Source organism: Gymnoscopelus braueri (genome assembly GCF_963280865.1).
Source record: "Gymnoscopelus braueri genome assembly, chromosome: 6".
In the NCBI taxonomy this organism is placed as follows: domain Eukaryota; kingdom Metazoa; phylum Chordata; class Actinopteri; order Myctophiformes; family Myctophidae; genus Gymnoscopelus; species Gymnoscopelus braueri.
This window is the reverse complement of record NC_137607.1, coordinates 12,718,988-12,744,302: the sequence shown is the minus strand read 5'-3', so window position 1 is coordinate 12,744,302 and position 25,315 is coordinate 12,718,988. Positions and strand designations below refer to the sequence as shown.

The 25,315-nt window shown below is 41.1% G+C and overlaps 1 protein-coding gene across 2 annotated transcripts in view; it reads left to right on the top strand.

The window, feature by feature from the left end:
- LOC308086245 (sex comb on midleg-like protein 2) overlaps positions 1–25,315 on the top strand; it is a 49,536-nt gene that overhangs the window by 4,459 nt on the left and 19,762 nt on the right. For both annotated transcript variants that reach the window (XM_080429706.1, XM_080429705.1), the window contains exons 3-7: positions 2,182–2,256; positions 5,167–5,237; positions 6,972–7,206; positions 8,588–8,676; positions 9,607–9,850. In XM_080429706.1, the coding sequence (XP_080285832.1) occupies positions 2,182–2,256; positions 5,167–5,237; positions 6,972–7,206; positions 8,588–8,676; positions 9,607–9,850 (714 nt within the window). The remainder of the gene's footprint in view (positions 1–2,181; positions 2,257–5,166; positions 5,238–6,971; positions 7,207–8,587; positions 8,677–9,606; positions 9,851–25,315) is intronic.

Genomic DNA, 25,315 nt, shown 5'->3' with positions numbered 1-25,315 from the left:
GTTACTGCAATCTTAAAGCAGAATTTCATTCTTTGAATGAATCAAATGATTATTGATTATGGCAGGGGACATACCTTCATGATAGTGAGCAAAATGTGTCCCGTCTCTTCAACACAACACATGGATGGATGCCAGTTTTGGTGGTTAAGTCTTACTTGAGCTGTTGGTAAGAGGGTGTGCTGATGAAACATGAAAGCAATACTACTGTAAAGATGTCTTAACCGTTCACTCACCACCACTCATTTCCACATAGTTTTGTGTGAGGCCTGTAATTCTGTGTAATAAAGACGCAATATTCCCTCCTGTGTATGCATGTAAAATAGCAGAAATAGCTGATCTACAAGTGACGCGTTGTAAGCTTGTAGATCTGCTATTTCTGCTTTTTTCATATTTGAAAAGTTGGGAACATTTTTCAACATGGAAACAATTATGACGATAATGCAAAAAGAATTGCGATTATCTCAAATAATTGCGATGAGACGATTATGTTAATAATTGTGACAGGCCTATAGCTACAATCTCAAGACACTGAACAGAGATGCTATTCTAAATGGTCAGGCATGTTACACTCAATATAGACGGCATCAATGGTGTATTGCTGAACCAGGCAAACAGAGAATAGTGAAGCAGAAATAGACCTCGGAACAAACAGGTGTTGACTAGATCCTAATGTTAGCAACAGGAGCTCGTGACGAGACTCCCTGCTGTGTGGAGTTTAACAACACCCTACGGTCCAGATAAGATCACATACCACGGACATGATTTTTGAACAAAATTGGCATTTTAACCCATTCAAGCCAGGAACGCATCTGTGTCGTTTTAGGTTTCTTTGGGCTATTCAAAAATCTCAAAAATAGCAGAGCTTGTAGATCGTGAACATTTTTGCAAATCTTTGAATACATATATATTTTTTACTCAAATCTTTGCTTCTGGGGATTCTACAAATGTCTTCTAAATCCTAACAGTTTTTTTGGGGAAAAATGTATGTTGCTATAATATTAGTGGTTGTCAAACTTTTTCATGTGAAGGACCCCCAAAATTATATGTATTTGGCTGCGGACCCCCCATCTCAAAATATGGACCCCCCCCAGAAGCAAAGATTTGAGTTACAAATGTTCGCTTTAAAAATATATATATTCAAAGATTTGCAAAAATGTTCAAGCATTTTTTTAAATAGCAGATCTACAAGCTCATAGCGCGGCACTCGGTGCCGCGCTATGAGCTTGTAGATCTGCTATTTTTGAATAGCCAAAGTATAAAATAATGATTTTAAAAAAATGGTTACAATCTAAAATGACAGATTTGTTTCCCGGTCTTAATGTTTCTTTCCTAGTTTTTCTAGTTGTACTCGAGACAAAGTTCATTCAGTACTGGAAACATAACGGAAGGAGTCTCCTAAACACATGGGATCTCACAGATGTTCCCATAGGAATGAATGGACTTGGGGTTTTGGCTCGTGTACACTACAGTACGTTGACAGAGCTATATCATATGGATACCAGGTGTATCCAGCCCTATATACGTCATCAGTGGTGGAAAAAATACTCAATGTTTTACTTACTGTATGTAAAAGTATCAATACTGCAATGTAGAAGTACTCTGTTACAAGTAAAAGTCTGCAATTAAAAATTGACTTGAGTCTTAGTGCAAAAGTATTGGTATCAAAATGTACTCAAAGAACCAAAAGGAAAAGTACTAACATTTTCGAAAATAGCAGATCTCACAACTTCTTGTAGATCTGCTATTTTCAATTAGCCTAGGTATACAATAGGGCTGAAGTGGTTAATGTATGTTTTATAATGTAGTCATTTATATCTACGAAGTAACTAGTAACTAAACTTTTTTCAAATATTTGTAGTGGAGTAAAAGTATAATATTTGCCTCTGAGGTGTAGTGCAGTGTAAAAGTGCAGAAAATTGGAAATACTCCAGTAAAGTAAAAAATTACCCCAAAAAATGACCTAAGTGCAGTACTTGAGTAAATGTACTTAGTTACTTTACACCACTCTACGTCATAGCAAAAATAGCCGATCTATGGTATAAGTTCGAGCATCTGCTATTTTTGTTTATATTTTTGGGGTGTTCTGGTAAAAAAAATATTGGCGTGTCCGAAACAGGGACGTCTGGTTGAAAGTGGTGACTAGTCGTTCTCTGGAATCAATGGCCCTGTTTGTGTTCACAGATCAGAAGGACGGGAAAAAGGACAAACCAGGAAGCACTCTTTCACCTTCAGGACAGACTCTTACTGCAGCTAAAGGTAATATGGATGTTCATATCATATTTCTGTCCTCTGTAAAGTATAGGGTGTCGAGGTTCAAGCTTCCAGTGACAATGTTTCCCCGTACTTTCAGGAAGCATTCATTCAATAGTATTTCCTTTATAGCAAGTCGCTTGTGTGGAGTCCAGTTAACAATACTGTTCTGGTTCCTTGTGGTATGTGTTTACATTTAATTGCTCAAGCTCAGCCTCGCCCACACGTTATATAATATTGTGAGTTTCTATGTGGAGGAAAACTCTGGAAAAGTGTGTGAATTCAAAATCATTTCTATTTTAGACATCGAAAAAGTTTGGAATTGCTGAAATATGCCTTGCAAAACGATAAGGAAAATGTACAAGAGTTTTAAAGGGATAGTTCACCCCCAAAATTACTTTTTTCCCATCGATTAGTCACCCCATGGAGACTTGAATTCATGGATATTTCTTAGTTTTTGTCACATTCCTAAGCCAATAATTTGATGACCGGCAGCGGTTCCGGTGCGTCTCCTACCGGAACCGCTGCCTACCGGTCCACCGGTCTAATCGATAGAAAAAAAGTCTTTTTTTGGGGTGAACTATCCCTTTAAGGCTAGTTCAGAGCAAAAAATTACGATGAGACGAAACCGTTAGAGAACGTTGCAGAGAGAGGTACTGTAGTAGCGGTATGAATTAGCCTGTCGTATGATGCCGGCTGATTGAGTCTCGTGAGATTCCACTTGTCGAATGACTAGCGAGGAGTTTCAGAACGTGTCATACGTAGTATAGCATCATTATGATTTATCTGTTTCGTCGGTCGCTCTTTTAACTGTCACTTTCCCATGTTCTGCAGGGATGACTTTCCAAAGTCAGCACTGAGGTCCCAAATTACATTTACACACCTTTAATCCATCTAGTGCAGTGGTTCTCAAACTTTTTCATGTCGAGGACCCCCCAAATTGACACTTATTAGCCCGCGGACCCCCATTTGAAAATATATGCCTCAGGGACCCCCATAATAATATGATTTTTACGGCTCTAGCAGTGATTCTCAAACAGTTTAATTTCTAGGACCCCCAGTTTGACTTGCATTAGGCTACGGACCCTCATTTAATGACATTTCTATCAATGGGACCCCAACTTATATTGTAAAATCAATGTTAATTTAACTCTGTGAGTGTACAAATGGAATGGGTCCATTTGGTCCCATTTGTACACTCTCATAGTTACAGACCCATAAGTGTCCATTTGGTTCCTAACTATCCATCATTTAGCTGAGCACACCCTGGAACTCCCTCAAGGACCCCTGGGGGTCCCCGGACTTTGAGAACCAATCTAGTGTTTAGGAACACAATACCACAACAACGCAAAACACATTGATATCTTATCGGGAAATACTGTCAAGGTGTTTCACAGAATCAATTTGTTTCTTTTTTCATTCACATAGCTGGGATGGACAGTCTGCTGTTTATATCTCATAGCCCGGAGGGACTATTTTGTAATTGCTTATTGTTTGTCTACAACAGTGGTTTTCAACTTTTTTCATGCAAAGGACCCCTAAATTGATTTACATTTGGCCGCGGACCCCCATCTGAAAATGGTTTTATGCCAGGGACCCCCAGAAGCAAAGATTTGAGTTAAAAATGTACGCTTTAAAAAAACATATATATTCAATGATATGCACACATTTTCAAGATTCTTCAAAAATAGCAGATCTACAAGCTCATACAGAGCCCTCAAGGACCACTGGTGGTCCCCAAACCACTGGTTGAGAACCACGGGTCTACAATATAACATAAATAATATAATATTAATATAGCGAAAGGTGGTTTTTGAGATGCTGGAGTTGGTGCATCAAGTGAGTAGGTTGACGTGACGAGACAAGAACCGTTGCTGTGGAAACGGCATTCGATCTCGGTCGGTCGCTTTGATGTGGAATGTTCAGTTTTATAACGTTGCAAAACATCGCTTTGGGAATTCTGTTGAAAGGGGTAATTAAAAAAAAAAAATCCCAAAAACTATTAGGATTTAGAAAGCATTTTTAGAATCGGTCTCAGGTCTTAATGGGTTAAATGTATGGTTGTATTAAATAAATGGATGTTTTCTGGGTGTTTCAAACGGTCCCCAACCTCTGGTACAGTAGCGCTCTACCAGATATGGATGCATGCCCACCTCCGGCCTGGGACTGAGGGACAACATGGTGTAGGGTTACGTGTTAGGGAAGGTGCTGTGTCATGTACCAAATGTAGGCCACCTCACTGTGACCCTGAAAACCCATTGCCCTGCAATATAATGCTTGTGTTATTGTGTTATCCAGTGGTAGGAAAAGTACTAAAATGTTTTACTTAAGTAAAAGTATCAATGCTGCAATGTGGAAATACTCCGTAGTAAGTAAAAGTCCGGAATTCTAAATTTACTTGACTAAAAGTACAAAAGTATTGGTATCAAAATGTACTTAAAGTACCAAAAGTAAAAGTACTCATTATGCAGACTGTCGCATTTCACACGTTTTCAAATGTATAAAAATCTGTTGAAAATAGCAGATCTACAAGCTCACAATGCGTCGCATTCTGAAATGTTTACCAACTCTGTGTACTATATTATCTTTATATTGTGTATTCTTACCAACTGGAACAGTAAGCTGGAGAAAGGAGGCTCAACGATAACAATATTGCCACTTTGAACATTTTTTATGAGCTGTTAAGTTAAATCTTTCCATATACTGTACATAATAATAGTAATACTACATGCAATTTATATTGCACTTTAGACATTTATTATAATTATTTAATATTTTTTATATTACTCAAAGTCTCCTTACAAAACAAAACAACAAAATCAAGGACAGGCCATTATTATTCTTACCAAATGCATAATGAATCGAGTCATATAAAACTGTATGTCATAATAATCTGCGTTCCTCCTTTGTTTCCAGATGCGTTCAGTTGGGACGAGTATCTCAGAGAAACATCATCTACACCTGCTCCTCCTACCTTTTTTCGTCAGGTATGTCACTCAACCCCAGTGACCCCCCACACACACACACATTTCTGCACCATCTCACCTGTCTGATGTGGTAGTCACCAACGCATTTGGTTATTTTTAATTAACCCATTCAGACCTCAAACTTATCATTTTACGTGTCATTTTAGATTTTAACCACTTTAACCGTTATTTCATACTTTGGCTATTCAAAAATAGCAGATATACAAGCTCACTGCCGCACTGTGAGCTTGTAGATTAGCTGTTTTTGAAAAATCGTGAAAATGTGTGCAAATCTTTGAATATATATATATTTTTAAAGCGAACATTTTAACTCAAATATTTTGCTTCTGGGGGTGCCTGGAACAACATATTTTGGCCAAATACATATAAGTTTTGGAGGTCCTTGACATGAAAAAGTTTGAGTACCACTGATATTTAGCAACATACTGTACATTTTTGTAGAGTCTGAACCTCAGGCCTTAATGGGTTCATTGTTTATTGTCTATGGGCTATGATTAGTCTTCAAATGCCTTCTCAAGTGTGGAGGGAACAGATAGGCAGAGAAATAGTCTATTCTATAGGCATATACAGTATAAACAGGGACAAAGCAGATTATTAAAGGTACATGTAAACAGTATATCCTGTTACTGTATAGACCATATCCAGGACAGTCAGTATTGCGGGTACTGTGTACATGTAACAATAACAAGCTCTGACTCTCTGAGCCCCATTCTCTATTGTTGTTCCAGGGTTAGAACTGGGTTTTATGACCCGTTCAGAAATAACAGGAAAATGCATAGATTTGTGTCCAATAAGATAACACTGACTCATTGTCTTTACTGTTGCATATAGTCAAGACACATCATGCTTACCGTCATGCATAGTTACCGCCCATTTGGATCCAGGAAAATCAGAAGTATATATTTTTGGGCGGTGAAACCGCCCCTATAAGTGAGATTTGGAAAAATGTACTAACTCCTGCGCTGTGATCTGGGCCCAGGAAATTAGTAGAATTATCCTGCGCTGTGATTGGCCAATCACAGCCTATTCAGGACTGTGATTGGCCAGTGTCACATGACACATGTGCATAGCCCTATATAAGCAACCATAACTTGAAAAAAACCAAAATTTTGGTTTTTTTCAAGTTATGGTTTTGTCCATCATAAAGAGTGTTTCAATAAATGTATTTATCCTTTGTACATGATTGATCGACTCCATTCAGTATTGTGATTAGCTAGCAAGACACCGCCCACTTCACACAGGGTGTGATTTTTTTATATTGTTCGCCTATTTTCTTTAACCATGAAATTAATGGAGCAGTAAATCTTTGGATCACGTTATCTCCTGGTTCTGTGTGAAAAAAAATATAATAATAGTTATTTTTTCAATTTATTTATTTATTTTTTCAAAACTCGTCCAAACTCGTCGTTGGCAGGCTGAGCCATGGCAGAATTCAATGAGTTAATTGTCACAAAAATAATTGAAATGTGCAAAGAAATTATTGACATATTTAATGATTTTATGCATGTAAAAATAGCAGCAATAGCTGATCTATAAGCTTACAACGCAGTGACGCGTTGTAATTAGACTATTGCGATTAGATGATTATGTAATAGTTGTGACAGGCCTAAGTTACCCCCATTTGGATCCATTCTCTAAATACTTGCCTATTATCACCTGCCCCGGAAATGCCGGAATAGGGGACGCTGTGGTTAACGTGTCTCTCTCTCTCTATCCTCCTCCTCTTCTCTGCAGGCCAGGGTCCCGCCCTCCAACGACTTCAAGGTGGGAATGAAGCTGGAGGCGCACGACCCGCGCAACTCCACCTCGGTGTGCATCGCCACGGTGATGGGCATGACGGGCGTGCGGCTGCGGCTGCGCCTGGACGGCAGCGACAGCACCAACGACTTCTGGAGGCTGGTGGACTCGTCCGACATCCAGCCCATCGGCACCTGCGAGAAGAAAGGGGACATGCTGCAGCCGCCGCTCGGTAAAGTCACGTCACCAACCCTCTGTATTCTTTATTCATGCTGCAGTCATTAGGAAACGACTACCAAAATCAGACCAAATATGCTTTGCAGAACGCTGTCTGTTTTGTCTTGACAGAAGGCTGCTGAGGTTGTATCACAATGCGACAAGTTGTGAGCTTGTAGATCAGCTATGTAGCTATTTGTACACGACACCGTTGTCGACTAATCGATTTAGTGAAAAATCTGTTTGTTGCTGTGAAAAAAGTGCTTCTTGATTATTTGATTAATTGGGAAAGTAATCGATATGAATAAAATCACACCCTGTGTGAAGTGGGCGGTGTCTTGCTAGCTAATCACAATACTGAATGGAGTCAACCAATCATGTACAAAAGATAAATACATTTATTGAAACACTCTTTATGATGGAAGAAACCATAACTTGAAAAAAACCAATGTATGTTCTTTTTCAAGTTATGGTTTCTTATATAGGGCTATGCACATGTGTCATGTGACACTGGCCAATCACAGTCCTGAATAGACTGTGATTGGCCAATCACGGTGCATTGTACAAATTGTACAAATAAAATTGTACAAAATTGTACAAATATCCAAACCTCACTTATAGGGGCGGTTTCACCGCCCGAAAAACATCACATGGATGCACCTGGGAAGTATCATCAGTGTTGTAGCCTGGGGTCATCGGGTGTTTTGCGGGTCTCGCAACATACACCCTCACCCAGGTGACCCAGCCAGGGTTGATCAAGCCCCGACTTACGTCCCAGTAGCTACCCACGGTCAGTCCTCTTAGGCCAAGACAGGGCCACTCAGTCCGCTTCTCCGGAACTACTCTGCCGGGACCGGGGGAGGCTCTGGCACGTGGAGGGACTAGGCTCTGTGGATGGCCTCCTGGCCGGGCCCCTCCTTCGTCTCACCAGGTCCAGGACCTGAGTGTTCCACCAGACTCCCCCCGATCCAAACATTTCACTCCGGCATGATGGTTTGTTGGGCTTCTTCCTCACGGAAGACACAGGCTGGGGTGCCAACCCATACTGCTCCCGGGTGCCGTCTACATTCCGGCTGTCACCCGTCCCTCCGGTGGTCACTAGACTGTTCCTGGTTGTCACGTAGTCTATTCCTATGAGCCACTATGAATAGAATAACTATAAATGAAATCATCACGTGGATGCACCTGGGACGTATCATCAGTGTTGTAGTGTAGTGTAGATATAGTAATCGCTAACAAAATAACAAAATAATTGCCCTAAAATCAGGCCAAATGAGTGCTTTCCAGAGCTCTAAAACATTTTATTTTTTGTCTTTTGGATTACAATGACAGTGTGGTATTACTTATGTGTGGAATGCTATTCTAATGGTGGGTTAATGCTTTCGCCTCTCTTCAAGGATTTCGGATGAACGCCTCCTCGTGGCCCATGTTCCTACTGAGAACGTTAAACGGAGCAGAGATGGCCCCGGCCGCAGCCTTTAAAAAAGTATGCTTTCCTTCAAATATGTAACTTGTAAAACTTGTTTTATTTATTAATTTATTTATTTTATGATAGGTCATGAATTATATTATGGGTGTCACAGTTAATCAAACTAATCTATTTAATCAATTATACAAAAATTCAATAATCTTTTTTTCTTTAAATATTTCTTTTGAATCTACTCTAAGCTTGTAGATCTACAAGCTTGTAGATCCGCTATTTTAGCTACTTTTGTTGGTTTAATCAGACTAACCTAATTTAGTCAATTATAAAAAGTCAATCAGAACGTTTTTTTACGTTGATTCGTTGTTATATAAAAAAACTAAACAAATGTTATATATAAAAAATGCATCTCGATCATTCGATTAACAGAAAAAGTTATCTACTGTAGAGTTGCAGCCCTAAATCATATCGACTCATGTTGTTCCAGGAGCAGTGGTGTAAAGTAACTAAGTACATTTACTCAAGTACTGTACTTGAGTACCATTTTGTGGTATCTTTGCTTTACTTGAGTATTTAAAATTTTCCGTACTTTAACTTCTACTCCACTACATCTCAGAGGCAAATATTGTACTTTTACTCCACTACAATTATTTGAAAACTTTAGTTACTAGTTACTTTGCAGATATAAATGATTACATTATAAAACATACAATAACCACTTTAGCCCTATTTTATACATATTTATCTATTTGTTCTATTTAAAAATAGAACATCTAGAGCTTGTAGATCTGCTATTTTCAAACATTTTACTACTTCTACTTTTGGTATGTTAAGGATATTTTGCTGCAGTGCCAATACTTTTGTACTTTTACTCAAGTAACATTTTGAACACAAGCCTTTTACTTGCAACAGAGTATTTTCTACAGTGTGGCATTGCTACTTTTACTTAAGTAATAATATCGGAGTACTTCTTCATCCGCCACTTGTTTCCAGGAGCCTCCGAGGCCGCCTCAGAACAACTTCAAGATGGGCCTGAAGCTGGAGGCGGTGGACAAGAAGAACCCCTACCTGATCTGTCCCGCCACCGTGGGGGAGGTGAAGGGCGAGGAGGTGTTCGTCATGTTCGACGGGTGGAGGGGGGCCTTCGACTACTGGTGCAAGTACGACTCCCGGGACGTCTTCCCCGTGAGCTGGTGCTCCATCACCAAGCACAGCCTGCAGGCACCGGGCAACAGTGGTGAGTGTCCTCTTCCTCCTCTAGGTGGCAGTATAGCACAGTGGTTCTCTTACCTCTTGTTTTCTAGCTCCAGGGGCCAGTTGCACCACCTCACACTAAATTCAAACTTAGCCTAGTTGTAGCTTAATCCAGTCAATCTGGGGACGCATCTCTGTCATTTTTGATTTCTTTGGCTATTCAAAAAATCGTGAAAATGTGTGAAAATCTTAAAATATATATATTAAAAAATATATATATATATATTTAAAGATTTGCACAAATTTTCACATAAAAAACTAAAATAGCAGATCTACAAGCTCATAGCGCGGCACTCGGTGCCGCGCTATGAGCTTGTAGATCTGCTATTTTTGAATAGCCAAAGAAATCTAAAAATGACACAGATACTTTCCCGGCTAAATGGGTTAAATGGCCATTTAAGCTACAGTATAACTAGGCTAAGTTTGAACTTAGTGTGAGGTGGTGCAACTGGCCCCTGGACCACTAAATGGTAAATGGTAAATGGTGCATTTATATAGCCCTTTTATCCAAAGCGCTTTACAATGATTGTGCGTTACATTCACCCATTCACACACACATTCACACACCGACGGTGGAGGAAACCATGCAAGGCACCAACTTGCTCATCGGGAGCAATTAGTGGTTCAGCGTCTTGCTCAAGGACACTTCCACACTAACTCTGGGGGAGCCCGGGATCGAACTGGGAACCTTGCGGTTCCTATCTGGCCGCTCTACCGGCCACTCTACCCCTGAGCCACTGCCGCCCCGTGTGGCAGTCCAATACCATGCTTATTTTGAACAACAATATGCAACAATGTATATACTGTATGTAGTACAGTGCGTGCGTGCATATGCACAAAACGAAGTATAACAAGCCCGTGTATTTATTTATTTAAACATTTGTTTTAACACTTTGAGTGCCATAAACGGTCTGGACCGTTTTTGAGAAGCCATGCGTCATGTGCCAGAAACGTTCCGGACCGTTTTTGGCCCATTTTTTAAAAATATATTTTTCCCACGTGGGGGCGCTCTAACGAAACTTTGGGATCATCCAAGGAGTCTCTGAGAAGGAGAGGCCGGATGTGGATCCATGTCAAAAATCCTTCCGGTCGGCTGCTCCAATGTTAACTCCTTGACTAAAAGCTTAATATATCCATTTCTTTTTAACGTGGTGGAAGTGAGACGTTTTCGATCGGCGATCACTCTGCAATGGAGGATTGCGTTATATTAAATATTATTGTTCCAGGCATTAGTCGGGACCCTCCGCCGTCTCGCATGCACGCTTTGTTTACATGCACTTCCGCGTCGGGGCTTCTACAGCACGAAACAAAAAGTGGATGGAAGATATGCTGGCACTGAACGTACCCTATTTTAATAAACATCTGGCACACAATGTGTTAATATATATATTTTCCCTAAATAAATACATTTATATATATTTATTACCATTTTTAAAACATTTTCCCCTGGACGAGCTGTATTTATGCGATGGACCTCTAGTGGTCCGCGGGCCACTGGTTTAGGAACAGTGTTCTCTATATAATAAACCATGGTGAGCAGTGGTGAATCTCCTCCTCTAGGTGGCAGCAGAACTCTAATAATAGCGTGTAAAATCAATGTAAAAACTAGGGGCATTTGATCAAAATTATGTGCAACACTTTTGAGCCACTGGTGTGTATATTTACTATAAAAAGTGAGTTGGTGTTTTCTTTTTCATCACATTTGACTGCTTAAAGTGTACTGTAATGACAAGATATTAACTTCCAACTAGTTAAGTATATTAACCCTGATGTCAAATTTTCTAAATCTTGAAAAACTTTTATAGCAGATCTACAAGCAATCTACATCTAAATCGACAAGCTCCCAGTGTGATACGGTGTGTTGTGAGCTTGTAGGTTTTTTACTTTACTGGAGTATTCCCAGTTTTCAGTACTTTTACTTCTACTCCACTACATCTCAGAGGCAAATATTGTACTTTTAATTATTTGAATACTTTAGTAGTTACTAGTTAATTTGTAGATTTTGTTTTATTACAAAACATACATTACCCACTTCAGCCCTATATAAATTTTGGCCATTTGAAAATAGACGATCTACAAGCTCACGCATTGTGAGCTTGTAGATCTACTATTTTCAAAATATTCTTTTTTGAAAACTTGTGAAATGGGACATTCTGCATAATGAGTACTTTTACTTTTGGGACTTTTAAGTACATTTTGATACCAATACTTTTGTACTTTTACTCAAGTAAAATTTTAATTCCGGACTTTTACTTGTAACAGAGTATTTCTAATTTGCAGTATTGATACTTTTACTTAAGTAAAACATTTGAGTACTTTTCCCACCACTTGGTAGTAGCATACTAGTCAAATATTTGTGAGAAATGATTGGCCCCTTCTCTCTGTTTCTGGCACATTTCTTACTAAATGCGGTTGAGTGTTTCACTCTGCTGTCATTTCTCTGGGTCTGTGCTAATCCACCTAGATAATTGGTGGTGGATGTTTGGAGAGCTACGTCAACCTCCTCCATGATGCTCATTGGGTCCCGTTTGGTGTTGAGACTTCCCATCCAGCGCTCTGGGCTGGCAGACATTATCCCCCCTAAAGCAACAATCCATAAATATATCAACTTAACCCTTTAAGACCGAGAACACATCCGTGTCATTTTTAAGATGTCTTTGGCTCTTCAAAAATAGCAGATCTGCTATTCTTTTTTTAATCGTGAAAATGTGTGCAAATCTTTGAATATATATATATATATATATATTATTTTGTTTTGTTTGTTTTCATGGAAAGCGATTTTTTTTTTACTCAAATCTTTGCTTCTGGGGGTTCCTGGAACAACATATTTTGAGATGGGGGTCCGCGGCCAAATACATATCATTTTGGGTGGTCCTTGACACGGAAAAAGTTTGAGAACCACTGATATAGAAACATAAGTTTTTTACAAAAAACTGTTAGGATGTAGAAGACATTTGTAGAATCCCCCAGAAGCAAAGATTTGAGTTACAGATGTTCGCTTTAAAAAACATATATATATAAGATTTGCACACATTTTCACGATCTTTTCAAAAAATAGCAGATCTACAAGCTCATAGCGCGACACTCGGTGCCGCGCTATGAGCTTGTAGATCTGCTATTTTTTGAATAGCCCAAAGAAATAAAAAAAATGACACAGATGCGTTCCCGGTCTCAATGGGTTAAATGTGTTCAGTGTGTTCGCCGAAACGACTAAAGTTGACTTCAGAAATTGGTAGCTTTACATTTATTCGGCTATTAACTGAAAAGCCACAGAGTGAAGCCACACCCTCTCCCTGTGTGCTTTTTCTTCCAAAAAGGTTGTACGACCATTGATCAACTGGGCCTTTCATTAAAGGGATAGAACCCCTAATTATAGCAACAAAGCCATTTAATGGGCGGCGGCCCAGGGATCGTGTACAATGGGGTGGTTTAATAGCTTTGTGGCGCGGGTGTCTGCCAAGCATCAAGTCACATGGGGTTAGCGCAGAGATCAGTGTTTTTAAGAGCTCTGAAGTGCTGCTGATCACTTGCAGACTTCGTTCTGCGAGTCGGAGCCGAGCGGGACGCGTGACTTATGTATCGTCGCCGTCGGGGGGGGGGGCAGAAACCACGTATGTCTCCGTGTTTTAACTCTTTAACTGCCAGAGTTTTTCAGAAAAATGTCAAGCCACTTGCCAGCGAATCCGAGCGATTTTACTAACCTTTCAAAAATCGTGGAATATTTTCCGTGATCGCCGTCCTCATGGTGATCACCTCATTACACGCACGGGGTCACGTGGTATAGGGGGGAAAATGTGCCCGGTCGTGGTTAGCCGTTGCATAGTTGTGACCAGTTGAATGTGGCTTGTTTTTGCCCAAAAACTACAGAAATGGAGAAAAGGCAATTTTTTCCACAAAATACTTTTTAAAATTACGTCATTTCCGGGTCTATCCTTCTCTGACAGGCGAGTCATCATTCATAGGTTAGCGAACAGCGCTATCTGGTGGAAAACCACTTAACTTTTTATGTTTTCTCATGAATTAATGCTCTCCCTTGTCGTAGAAGAGTGTCGGTGAAAGTGGTTAAGTGTGCCTGTGGTTTTCATAAATATTGAACCAATGAAAAGTATTAACGAGAGCTTGTGACTAAATAATAACTACATTGGAACGCAGGTTCTTTTTTTCCATTAACTCTATTGGACATAGAAGGTTTCCACCTGACAGTGATGTTTTGGTAAAGCAAGGCAGGACTCTGGCTGTGATTATTGGCATGTAGGTTAGAAGTTGACTCTGGAGCATATCGTTGCTCTTGAGCAGAAACCTTGTATCTCCATGTTTCATCTTGTTTATGTTCTTTTGTAAATGAAAGGTGCAGTAAGCCAGCGGTTCTCGAACTATGGGTCGCAGCCCAAAAGTGGGGTTGCGGGAAGGTGCCGTTGGGGTCACGGCGTCACGCATTGGCAATCAAAAACAGAAGAAATATTAGAAACGGTTAAAAAAAAAGACGCTGGAAAAAGTGAGGTAGTTGCAAAGAGGACGGCCACTACACTCATGCACACACACACACACACACACACACACACACACACACACACACACACACACACACACACACACACACACACACACACACAGCTGACAGCTCCGCCTCCCAACACCGACCGAGAACTAGCAGCAGCACAAAAAAAAAACACACATTCACACAAGGCAAGCCCTTGCATACAGAGGCACACAAACTGATTTGAGATGTTCATAAACGATTTACTTAGGACCTATGTTCAATATGAGCGAGTGGTACAAATACATGGACCAGGGGTCCATTTGGTTCCATCTGTACTCTCGCGGATTTAAATTTAGATTGCGATGTAACATTTCCGAGTGGCTCGCTCAGAGACAGACAACCAGAACATACCAACAGCTACCGCCATAGAGAATTAAATCGAGTGCTGGATCAAGTGGTTCTAGGCTTAGAACCACCGGAGTTGCAATAATGTTAAACTTCTAGCCAGATATGTTGGCTAAATGCTTATGGGCAGGTGGTGCAAATACATAGACCACAGGTCCATTTGGTTCCCCAAAAAATCCCTCATAATATGGGGTTGTGGTATAAAAAAGTTTGAGAACCCCTGCAGTAAGCGATTTTCTTTAGTTAAAATACGTGTTGAATAGCTCTACACTCTTGATAGTAATCATTGCTAAGGGTTCTCCCTGTCTCTCCAGCTCTTTAGTAAACAAAATGCATTTTCATGTTTGGATAGCAATTAGGGATACCGATGTTTAAAATAACAATTTAGCCAATAGCAAGTTGTATGTTGCTGTAATATCAGTGGTTCTCAAACGTTTTCATGTCAAGGACCACCCAAAATGATATATGCGTTTGGATATATACATAAATACTTTGTTCCAGGGACCCCCAGAAGCAATGATTTGAGTTAAAAATGTATATATCTATTCAAAGATTTGCACACATTTTCACAATTTCTTTAAAAGAAATAGCAGATCTACAAGCTCATAGTGTGGCACTCGGTGCCGCACTATGAGCTTGTAAATCTGCTATTTTTGAATAGCCCAAATAAATCTTAAAATGACACAGATGCCTTCCCGGAATGAATGGGTTAAAGGTATGGTAGTACCCAGATGACTAAGTGAAACCTGGTGGTTGATGGAGGCAGCGTGAAGGTCCTGGTTATGTGTCCGTCATGCCCAGTGGACTCACAGCACTGGACTAAACACAAAACACATTCTAAAGCTAAACTCTGTAAGGTTTTTATGTCCCGACGTCTCCCTCTCCCGATTGGAGAACTACAATAACTACCACCGCCAAACTACAATGAAGATGGCGGCGAGTCTCCCCGTCTATAGACGAATCCACAGACGCGCTGCCTGTAGGCGGCCATTGCTGCGGTGTCGCGTCCGCGGAGCGTTGACACCGCAGCAATGGCTGCGCGCAGGGCAGCGCTCCGTGGATTCGTGTATAGACGCCTTAACAGACAACGTCACACCGATAAGAACCAGTATGCGCGCGCAGGCCGGCACCCAAATGAACCCCACCGCTCATAAGGTGCAATGTAAAAGTGGTCACCGCCTCACGTGTAAAAATGCATCCCGTCAAACTTTCAGATGCTGTTTTTCTCCCAGTGTGGAGGAAGAATGCTGAGGATTTTTACTGTGATCTCTCGCTCCTGAAATATCTATTCCTTGGTTTCTGTTGTGTGTAATAACAATTCAAAGCAGTTGTCCTCAAAACCCCACCTCCAGTGGCTGTCATAAGAACTGAGGGAGCGCTCTATGATCGCGGCACCAGAGCCTGCTCTTGCTCGCGCAGCTGCAGCCCGTCAAGCCTAATTTATGCTCCGTCCCGCGAAGGTGTCGCGCGCAGAGAACGGCCGAGAATATAGCAGACCTCCAAGCTCACAAGGGTCGCATCCACGTCTCGCTAGGGCTCACCTCACTAGCCAACACACAAGAGGGGGTTGAATGAACTGAAACCAGCGCACCCCAAAACAACAGGTTTTGGGATCTGTTGGGATTAGATGAAACAGTCACCTGTGCGTCCAGTCTCAATGTTTGTAAACACATAATTGGTCTATTGTCCAACCCGATGTGACAGCTGCTTCAAATAACTTTATTGACATTGTCAATCGGTAGGTGTTTAAATGTCACAGCTATGCGTTGTGAGCTTGTAGATGTAGATCAGCTATTTTCGCAGAATATTCGCCCCATAATATAGGGTCCTTTAGTGTTCGTATGGTTAAAATAAGTTCCGGATTTTAGCTTTAATGACCTCTACTGCACAGAGTATGAGCTTGTAGATCTGCTATTTATTTTTGCAAATCTTTGAATAAATATATATTTTTTAAGCGAACATGTTTAACTAAAATCTTTGCTTCTGGGGGTCCTTGGAACAAAATATTTTGAGATGGGGTCGGCGGCCAAATACATATCACTTTGGGGGTCCTTGACATGAAAACGTTGAAAATGAAAGTTGATATGAAAAAACAAAACAAAAAAATTTGTATTTGGCCACGGACCCCCATCAAAATACGTTGTTCCAGAGACCCCCAGAAGCATAGATTTGAGTTAAAAATGTTGTTTAAAAAAATATAGCCTATGTACTCAAAGATTTGCACACATTTTCAAGATTTTTCAAAAATAGGTCACCGTGTTATGAGCTTGTAGATCTGCTATTTTTGAATAGCCAAAGTATAAAATATGACTAAAATCTAAAATGACACAGATGCGTTCCCGGATTGAATGTGTTAAGGACGTCAAGCGTCTAAAATATTATCATAACAGTTACAGTATATTATACATACTCCAGCATACAAAATAACTTTTGTTTTATTCACTCACACACAAAAAAAAAAAAAACTTGTGGATTGCAGCTTTTACGAGGAACGTTCTGGAGAGGTTGAAGTGAGCCTTAGCCTCCGGTTAGGGGTGGCCTTCATGCAGGACATAAAGGAGTGACTTAAACAGTGGATGTTGGCACAACAAGACCATCTCCAGCAGATTCCTTGACTTAATTAAGGCACAAAGGGCCAGTCCAAATGTTTTACTTGGAGTGTGTGCAGTGCTGCCTGAAAACCCTCTGCTTTAAAAAAAACACTGCCATGTGGGGATTGACAGTTTGGTCTTCTAGAATCTAGATTGATGTGTAATTGATGGGTTGTGAAAATAGCCCATCTGCAAAATCACTCACCCTGAGCTTAGCTAGTTGTGTTGTATGACAAAGTTAATATATATTATATATATATAGAGCTTTTAAGTAGCAAGCTTGACAGCACAGGAATATGTTCAAAAAGCAATAGGCTATAGGCAGCTATCAGTCATTCAACAGCTGTACCATAGGTATGGAAGAACTATTTAGTAGTATATTTGTGCTCTTCCTTGAGGTGACTCTCCACCAAACAGACTACTTCAGACTCCAACAGACTACTAAAGACTGCAAGACTGGCAGTCTGTTGGGAAAAGTGGGCATTTAGTTCGGCACAAACTTTCGGCCGACGTTAATGAGGACTCATTTTTACAGGCAGTGTTATGCCATATTTTGTGAGAGAAAAAAGCAACCAGGTCTAGGAAAACAAGCCCAAAAGAAGCAACTTAGGCCACATGAGCACTTTAAACCTACATGCATCGGCTATTTGAAAATAACAGATCTACAAGCTCGGCTATTTTCAAAAACACTTGCAATAAAATGTGGAATATTTGGAATATTTTTTTGAAACATTCTAACAGCACAAATGCACAAAGAATATTCATGAAAATATTGGAGAACCACTGGTTTAAATAATAATAAAAACATTGGAAACAAGCCTAAATAAGCAAATACACTTTAGAAACAAGCACAAAAAAACGCACCCGCAACTACACATTTTTACAAGCAACTTTACAGAAAAAGAAGCCCAAAGTCGCTTATAATAAGCTGACATGGCAACACTAATTACAGGGGCTATGGAAGGGGCAACAACCGTTTCTCTACTCGTGCTTTGATTCTCTTCACTACCCCACGGCTATCGACGGCTCTACCGGTCGGGTCACGACCGAACCTGCTCGGTCGTTGATCCGAAGTCCCGACCCGATGGCACGGCGCTATCTATAACAGGTTGTCGGCGGGAGACGCTTTCTGACGCCTTCCGCGGCCGAGTCTCGCCGATATCGGTGCGGTGGAGAGTTGGCTTTAGTTTATGCTCATTGAGGAGACGCCTCAATGAGCATAAAGGCCTACTATTCAATGGTTAACCACTTAAACCCTCTGTACTGGAGTTGGCTCTGTACTTGGGTCTGCTCTTGTTTCCTTCTACACCACGTCTCTTCGCCCACAAATAGCAGATCTACAAGCTCATCTAAGGATGCGCTGTGAGCTTGTCGATTGGGTTATGTCTGGCTAATGTACCCCCCCAGAATAGTTGTGTGGTTCAAGATAAAGTGGTTAATGCCGACTGAGACGGGGGTGTGTTTGTGTGTGTATAGCGCGTGGCACATCAGTCTATGCCAGTGGTTCTCAACCAGTGGTCTGGGGACCACCAGTGGTTCTTGAGGAGGTTCCAGGTGGTCCCCAGCTAAATGATGGAAGAGTTTGTATCCAAATGGACCCTTTATAGATCTTTAACTCTTGAGAGTGTAAAATGAACGGGTCCATTTGGTTTCATTTTACGCTCTCAAGAGTTAAATTGTTAAACATCTGCATCACTTAATCTACGAGAAGTCTACACAATTAGAGAATGTACTGTAGAATAATTGTTATTTTGATCAACGTTTGCCTGTTATCTCTCCTATTGGTACCAACATCAACAGCATGGATGGAATTGTGGACAAAATCTTATCCAACGACAACAAAATATTCAAAGTCTTGGGGTTTGAAAGGCTAACGGTGGTTCCTGTGGCTCAAATGCCGAATAAATAATGGACCTCGATAAGGGTTGAAAACCACTTGGTTCTATGCAGATCCTCTGTGGAATGGCCTCACTGAGGGGAGGGGATGGAGGAGTTGGTTGAAAGGGGGAGGATTTATGTGTCTTCCATCCCACCTGTTTACATGGGGGGAGGGGGGGGGGACACGGTGTTTACATAAAAGCTCCACAGTCCAGCTGAGGCATGTCTTGTGTATAGATCAGAACACTTTTGTCAGCCAGTATCAGAGAGTCATAACGGAGGACCTGTTCTAGAGCCAGACTGATATATCAGCCATTGTTTTTGTTTGACCTTTTTTATCGACATGTATGCAGCTGATGTGTCCTGTTTTGTTTCGTTTTTTAAACCTGGCCTCCCAGTTTTGTGCATGTCACTTTATAGCACAAACAAATCTTCCAAAAGGTTTTAAAAAATGTTCAAAAACTAGCAGACCTACAAGCTCAAAACATGTCGCACTGCGGACACTCGATGCTTGTAGATCTGGCTAGTTTAGGATTTTCTATTTTTGAAAACCTTTTTAATCAAATTGTTTAGAATTTGCATTTTGTACTTTTTGGCAAAATATCAGTCAAAACATCGGTGACCGCTTGTGTTTTTGGGGGGGTTTGTTGTTTTTACCTGTTCGCGTAGGAGCTCCCAAAGAAACGTGGAAAAAGCTCAGGAGGAGCTTGGTGAAGAGAGTAACCCCCCCCACACACACACCCCCACCCTTACCCAGCCCAATCCTCCCTCCTCTCCCTCTTCTCTGCCCCCCCCCCCCCCCGCCCCCCTCCTAATGCGAGTCAGTCTACCCCGGCTCCTCTGTCACTGTGGGGCTTTGTTATGAGCTGAGGAGGAAGAATCATATTCTTTCTAGCTCCTGTGTTGCACAGCGGCCGGAGACGGAGCTCAGCTGGAGCAGCGTAGATAGACGTAGGAGTGAGAGAAATGGTGCGCTGGCTTACAAGGCGGCCTGCTGTTTGTTGCCCGGGCGTCTGGTAGCATTTTTAAAAAAGCCTTTCTGTTGTTGGTTGGTTGGTTGGTTGGTTGCACGGTGAGTTCAATTTAATTTTATTTCCCCCCCCCTGTTTCCATTCTCTCTACTCTCTTTGCTTTTACCCTCGTATGCAGCAGAGCCAACATGGTCTTCTCTTTGACAGATGATGGAATAGATTATGTGCCCCCCTTCTCCCCCCTCCCCTTTGTTCAAATTGTTGCTTTTTGCAGAACTGTTATGTACCTAGTAGTGTGTCTGTCAAATATGTGATTTGTGATTTACTTTTGGGTCGTCAGAATGGTTTGTGGTTCTCGTTCTCATGCGACTTATGTTCGGTTGTTCTGTGTACACGGAAAGGACCAAGTACTTTTCAACCAGGCATTCCTTGTTTTGAGCATGTCATTACAGGTCAAATCTTTGTGTTTTTAAAATTGTGAAAATAGCCCCGAAATATGCACGAGCTCACAACGCATCGCGATGCTTGCGGATCGGGTTAATGTTGCTACACCATACCATCGGCTTTAGCTCCCTGTCAGTTCTGAGCTTGATAGACAGCCTACCTGTGAGGGTGTTTTGCAAAGTGCCTAACGCACGCTGTCAGTAGCTATAAGCACAGAAGAGCATGAAGTACAGGTGTGCACTTCACGCTAAAAAAAAACTACCGCTCCAGTCCGCCTGGTTCGTGAGTGTTGTTGTCGGGCATATTCTCTTCAAAGCCTTCGGACTAGTTCACCGTGGAAAAAGGTGAACAGCGGGGTCAATCCCCCCAAAACGTCTCGCTGTGCTGCTCCTCTCCGACGTGGCATCGTCTTTTTATTTTTATTTTTATGGAACCATACATCAAGTTCCTCCGCAGCTCTCCCCCCGTAACAAATCGCCGTGCAAAATGTGAAACCGAAGAAGAGGAGGGAGTCATTCAAAGCGGTTGGTGGTGGTGGTGCGCCTCCTCGGATCGGGTGGGTGGGGAGAGGGGGACCTCTGCTGCTACCGTCCCTTCTGCTTTCAACAGCGTCGGACCCCTCCCCCCCCAGCCCCAGATACGCACTAGAGGGCAGACACTGGAAAACCCCTACCCCCCTCCACCCCCCCTCGTAGCCCCAGTCACCACCACCTCATTGCACAGGGGTCACCGGGGTCAGGAGGAAATGAAATCCCATATGCCTCCCTAATTTGCCAGGGGGGACTTTTTGTATGGTGATGCTTCGTATACCCACTCCCTTTCATTCATAAAGACCGTGCTCTCTCTCCGTGGGTCTCCTATATGAAAGGCAACAATGGGGAAGAGAAGCCCACCAAGGCTAGCCGTTTTTTAGACAGGGGTTGGGGGAAATTAACACCGGCCGCCCAGACTAATGTGGATGATTATCTCAAATGTATGTAGCAGGGACAGTTTTTATACCAGGATCTTATGGGGGACTTCTTTTTGGCAATCCCCACTTGATTTATAGTGCAGTTTCACAAAGTTGAATTAAAGCATATTTAAAAGCCTTGAATTGAAATATTTATTAGAAAGTATATTTACAACGCTGTAATTCATGCTGATTGTCAATGTTTAGTTTAACCCATTAAGACCTTGAACGCATCTGTGTCACTTTAGATTTCTTTGGCTATTCAAAAATAGCAGATATGCAAGCTCATAGCGCGGCACCGAGTGTCGCGCTATGAGCTTGTAGATCTGCTATTTTTAAAAAATCTTGAACATTTTGTTTTTAGATTTTTTTTCCAAAAATTGTTAGGATTTAGAAAACATTTTTAAGAATCGCCTCAGGTCTTAATGGGTTAAAAGCTACACAAAAGTGTTTCTGTACACTTTTATAAATGGAAGCATATATAGCCTATATCTGTTGCCATAACCTTAATAAAATGAAACTTAAATACAATGCATTCACAGGCTAGGCTGTTCAAAAAAACGAATAAAACTGACCTAATAGGAAGGTTACATATTTTCCTCGTTTCACTAGTCAATGTGCCGACCCTAACCTTCACCTTCCCACGACCCCACTTGGGGTTCCATCACATAATTTGAGAACCTCTGGATCCATCCACCCCACACTGTTGGCTGGCTGTGTAACCATCCCTCACTGAGAGCCGCTGTTCTATTTGCTGAATCTGAATTTAAGAAAAGAAAATTGGTTTCCTCCCTACACTAGCCAGACGATATTAACCCATTAAGGCCTGAGGTTCCGATTCTACAAAATGTCTTCTAAATCCTGACGGTTTTTTTTGGAAAAAAAAAGTATGTTGCTATGTCAGTGGTTTTCAAACTTTTTAATGTCAAGGACCACAAAATGGATATGTATTTGGCCGCGGACCCCCATCTCAAAATATTGTGTTCCAGGGACCCCCAGAAGCAAAGATTTGAGTTACAAATGTTCAAGTGAAAAATAAATATATTCAAAGATTTGCACACATTTTCACGATTTTTCAAAAATAGCAGATCTACAAGCTCGTAGCGCGGCACCGAATGCCGCTTGCAAAGAAGGAATTGCAGCAATCTACCATAGTGCCATGTTTAATACACAGCAAAATCCTCTGTTAATGTAACTCAGAGAGTTTACAAATGGGTTCCAATTGTACTCTGTCCGAGTTAAATGTCTTTGTGTATAACACAAGGGGAAACGGAGAGATAGATGATTTTTGTGAGTAATCTCCCCTTTCACGTTGGTCCAATCAAAATGACAGATCTAGATACTGAATATTTCATCTTGTTCATTAAAAGTAAATCTAGCATATTGCAGGACTCCCATCCCGTCTGTTTTCTACGCTGTGTCTTTTTTTTGGGAGACGCATGGATTAAAGTTCTCTGATTTCTCTGATTTCAGTCATTTGGATTTCATAGAACATTGGTTCTCAAAGTGGGGTCCTTGGGGGGTCCCCAGCAAAAGTAGTTTATATACAGTAGCGACACAATCATTTTAACCATTTGAACTATTATTTTATACTATAGCTATTCACAAACAGCAGATATACAAGCTCATGAGCTTGTAGATCTGCTATTTTTCAAAAATCTTGAACATAAGTGAAAGTTTTTGAATACTTATTTTTTAAGCGAACATTTTAACACAAATCTTTGCTTCAGGGGGTCCCTGGCACAACATATTTTGAGATGGGGGTCCGTGACCAAATACATATCAATTTGGGCGTCCTTGACATGAAGAAGTTTGAGAACCACTGTCATAGAAGCCAGCATGTCTTCTATGGAAGCATCTTGTGCAGCGAAAATAGCAGATTGGCTATTTTCTAGGGGTGTAACGATGCATTTTAACAGCGATATGATACGCATCACGATACATGGTTGACGATACGATTCATGATTTAAAATCGATACAGTAACTATCTAGCAAAAAAAATAAAAAAATCTGTTTGGATTTAGTTTTTTAAGGGAAACATTTATTTCTATGGATATAAATAAGTAAACACGGTGATTCTCTGGCAAATACATGGACATTGTAATATTTGAACACGCATAAACAAACCTGCGCCTTGACACAGATTACACACATTTACCGATAGACCAAGTGTAGCGATATGGAATGGAAAAGTAGGCCCAAGTAAACCCCTCTTTCTTCCTTTTTTCTTCTTAAAATGTCTAAATACAACGCGCAAGTACTTAGTATCGATACAATCGATTTTTTGCATTGCAAAACGATACGATACAAAGTCAAACTATACGATATATTGCTGTTTGCATATCGATGCAGTTGAATCGTTGAAATTATGATTCAACTTCACAGTTACTGTATCGTACTTACTGTTTTCGGTTATTCCATGAAATCTTAATGGTCTCGGATATTTCATATAAAAGCAAAGGTTAAAGCCTCAATGTGTGATTTCTTCACCTGGTTGGCAGTGTGTATTACTAAAACATCATCATCTTACGTAGTGTGTTAATTGTCTATGAAACAGCTCTAGTGTGTGTGTGGGGTGGGGGGGGCTCCTTTCAACACTGTTTCACAAATCACACATTAGGACCTGGTCATACAAACATTTTCAGTCCTGAGATTTTATTTTGCTTTAACCCATTAACACCTTTACCGCCGGGCCCGTAGTTCTACGGGCCGTTAAATCCAACGGTTAAGCGCCGAGCCCGTAGTCCTACGGGCTGCGGTCTTTTCGCGCATGCGCGGTCCGGGTGCACTTTCGGAATTTTTTTGATCCACTTCCGTTTCCGGTTTGATGACAGGAAATAGAATTATTTGGGATCCGGTTTCGACGATCACGCCCGCTCCCATTCTACAGACGAAACTGAAACTCAATTCTCTTCCTGTAGTTTTTTCTCCTCGCATTTCACTGTTTAACGTAATCCGCTCTAACTACAGTCATGGAAGTCCGTTTGACACGCGGTCTTCACTGGGAGATACAGGGAGATCTCGCGGATGTAAACAGACCGTTCACGGCTCAATCTTAAGGATTTTAACAAGATCTATGGCGACATGAAAAAAACAAAAAAACAACAAAAACACCTTGGCACTGGTGAGTACATTATGAGATTAACCTCTGGCGGTGGATGTGTTAAGACCGGAAACTTTGTCATATTAAGATTTCTTTGACTACTCAAAAATAGCAGATCTACAAGCTCATAGCGCAGCACCAAGTGCCTCACTAGGAGCTTTTTTTTTGGAAAATGTGTGCAAATCTTTGAATATATATGCTATATATGTTTTAAAGCGAATGTTTTTTACTCCGATCTGTGCTTCTGGGGGTCCCTGGAACAACATATTTTGAGATGGGGGTCCGCGGCCAAATAAATTTAATTTTGGGGGTCCTTGACATGGAAAAGTTGGAGCACCACTGATTTAGCAACATACTGTTAGGATTTAGAAAACATTTTTAGATATGTATTTGTCCCACGGACCCCCATCTCAAAATGTTTTGTCCCAGGGACTTGCACGAATTTGCACGAATTTTCAAGATGTTTCAAAAATAGCTCATAGCTACCATTTTTGAATAGCCAAAGACATCTAAAAATGACACGGATGCGTTCCCGGACTGAATGGGGTTAATCCATGGAGACGTCATATGAGGCAGTGTTGGGTTCTACTCACCCAGGAGGACCCAGGTCTCCCTGAAAAAGCCATA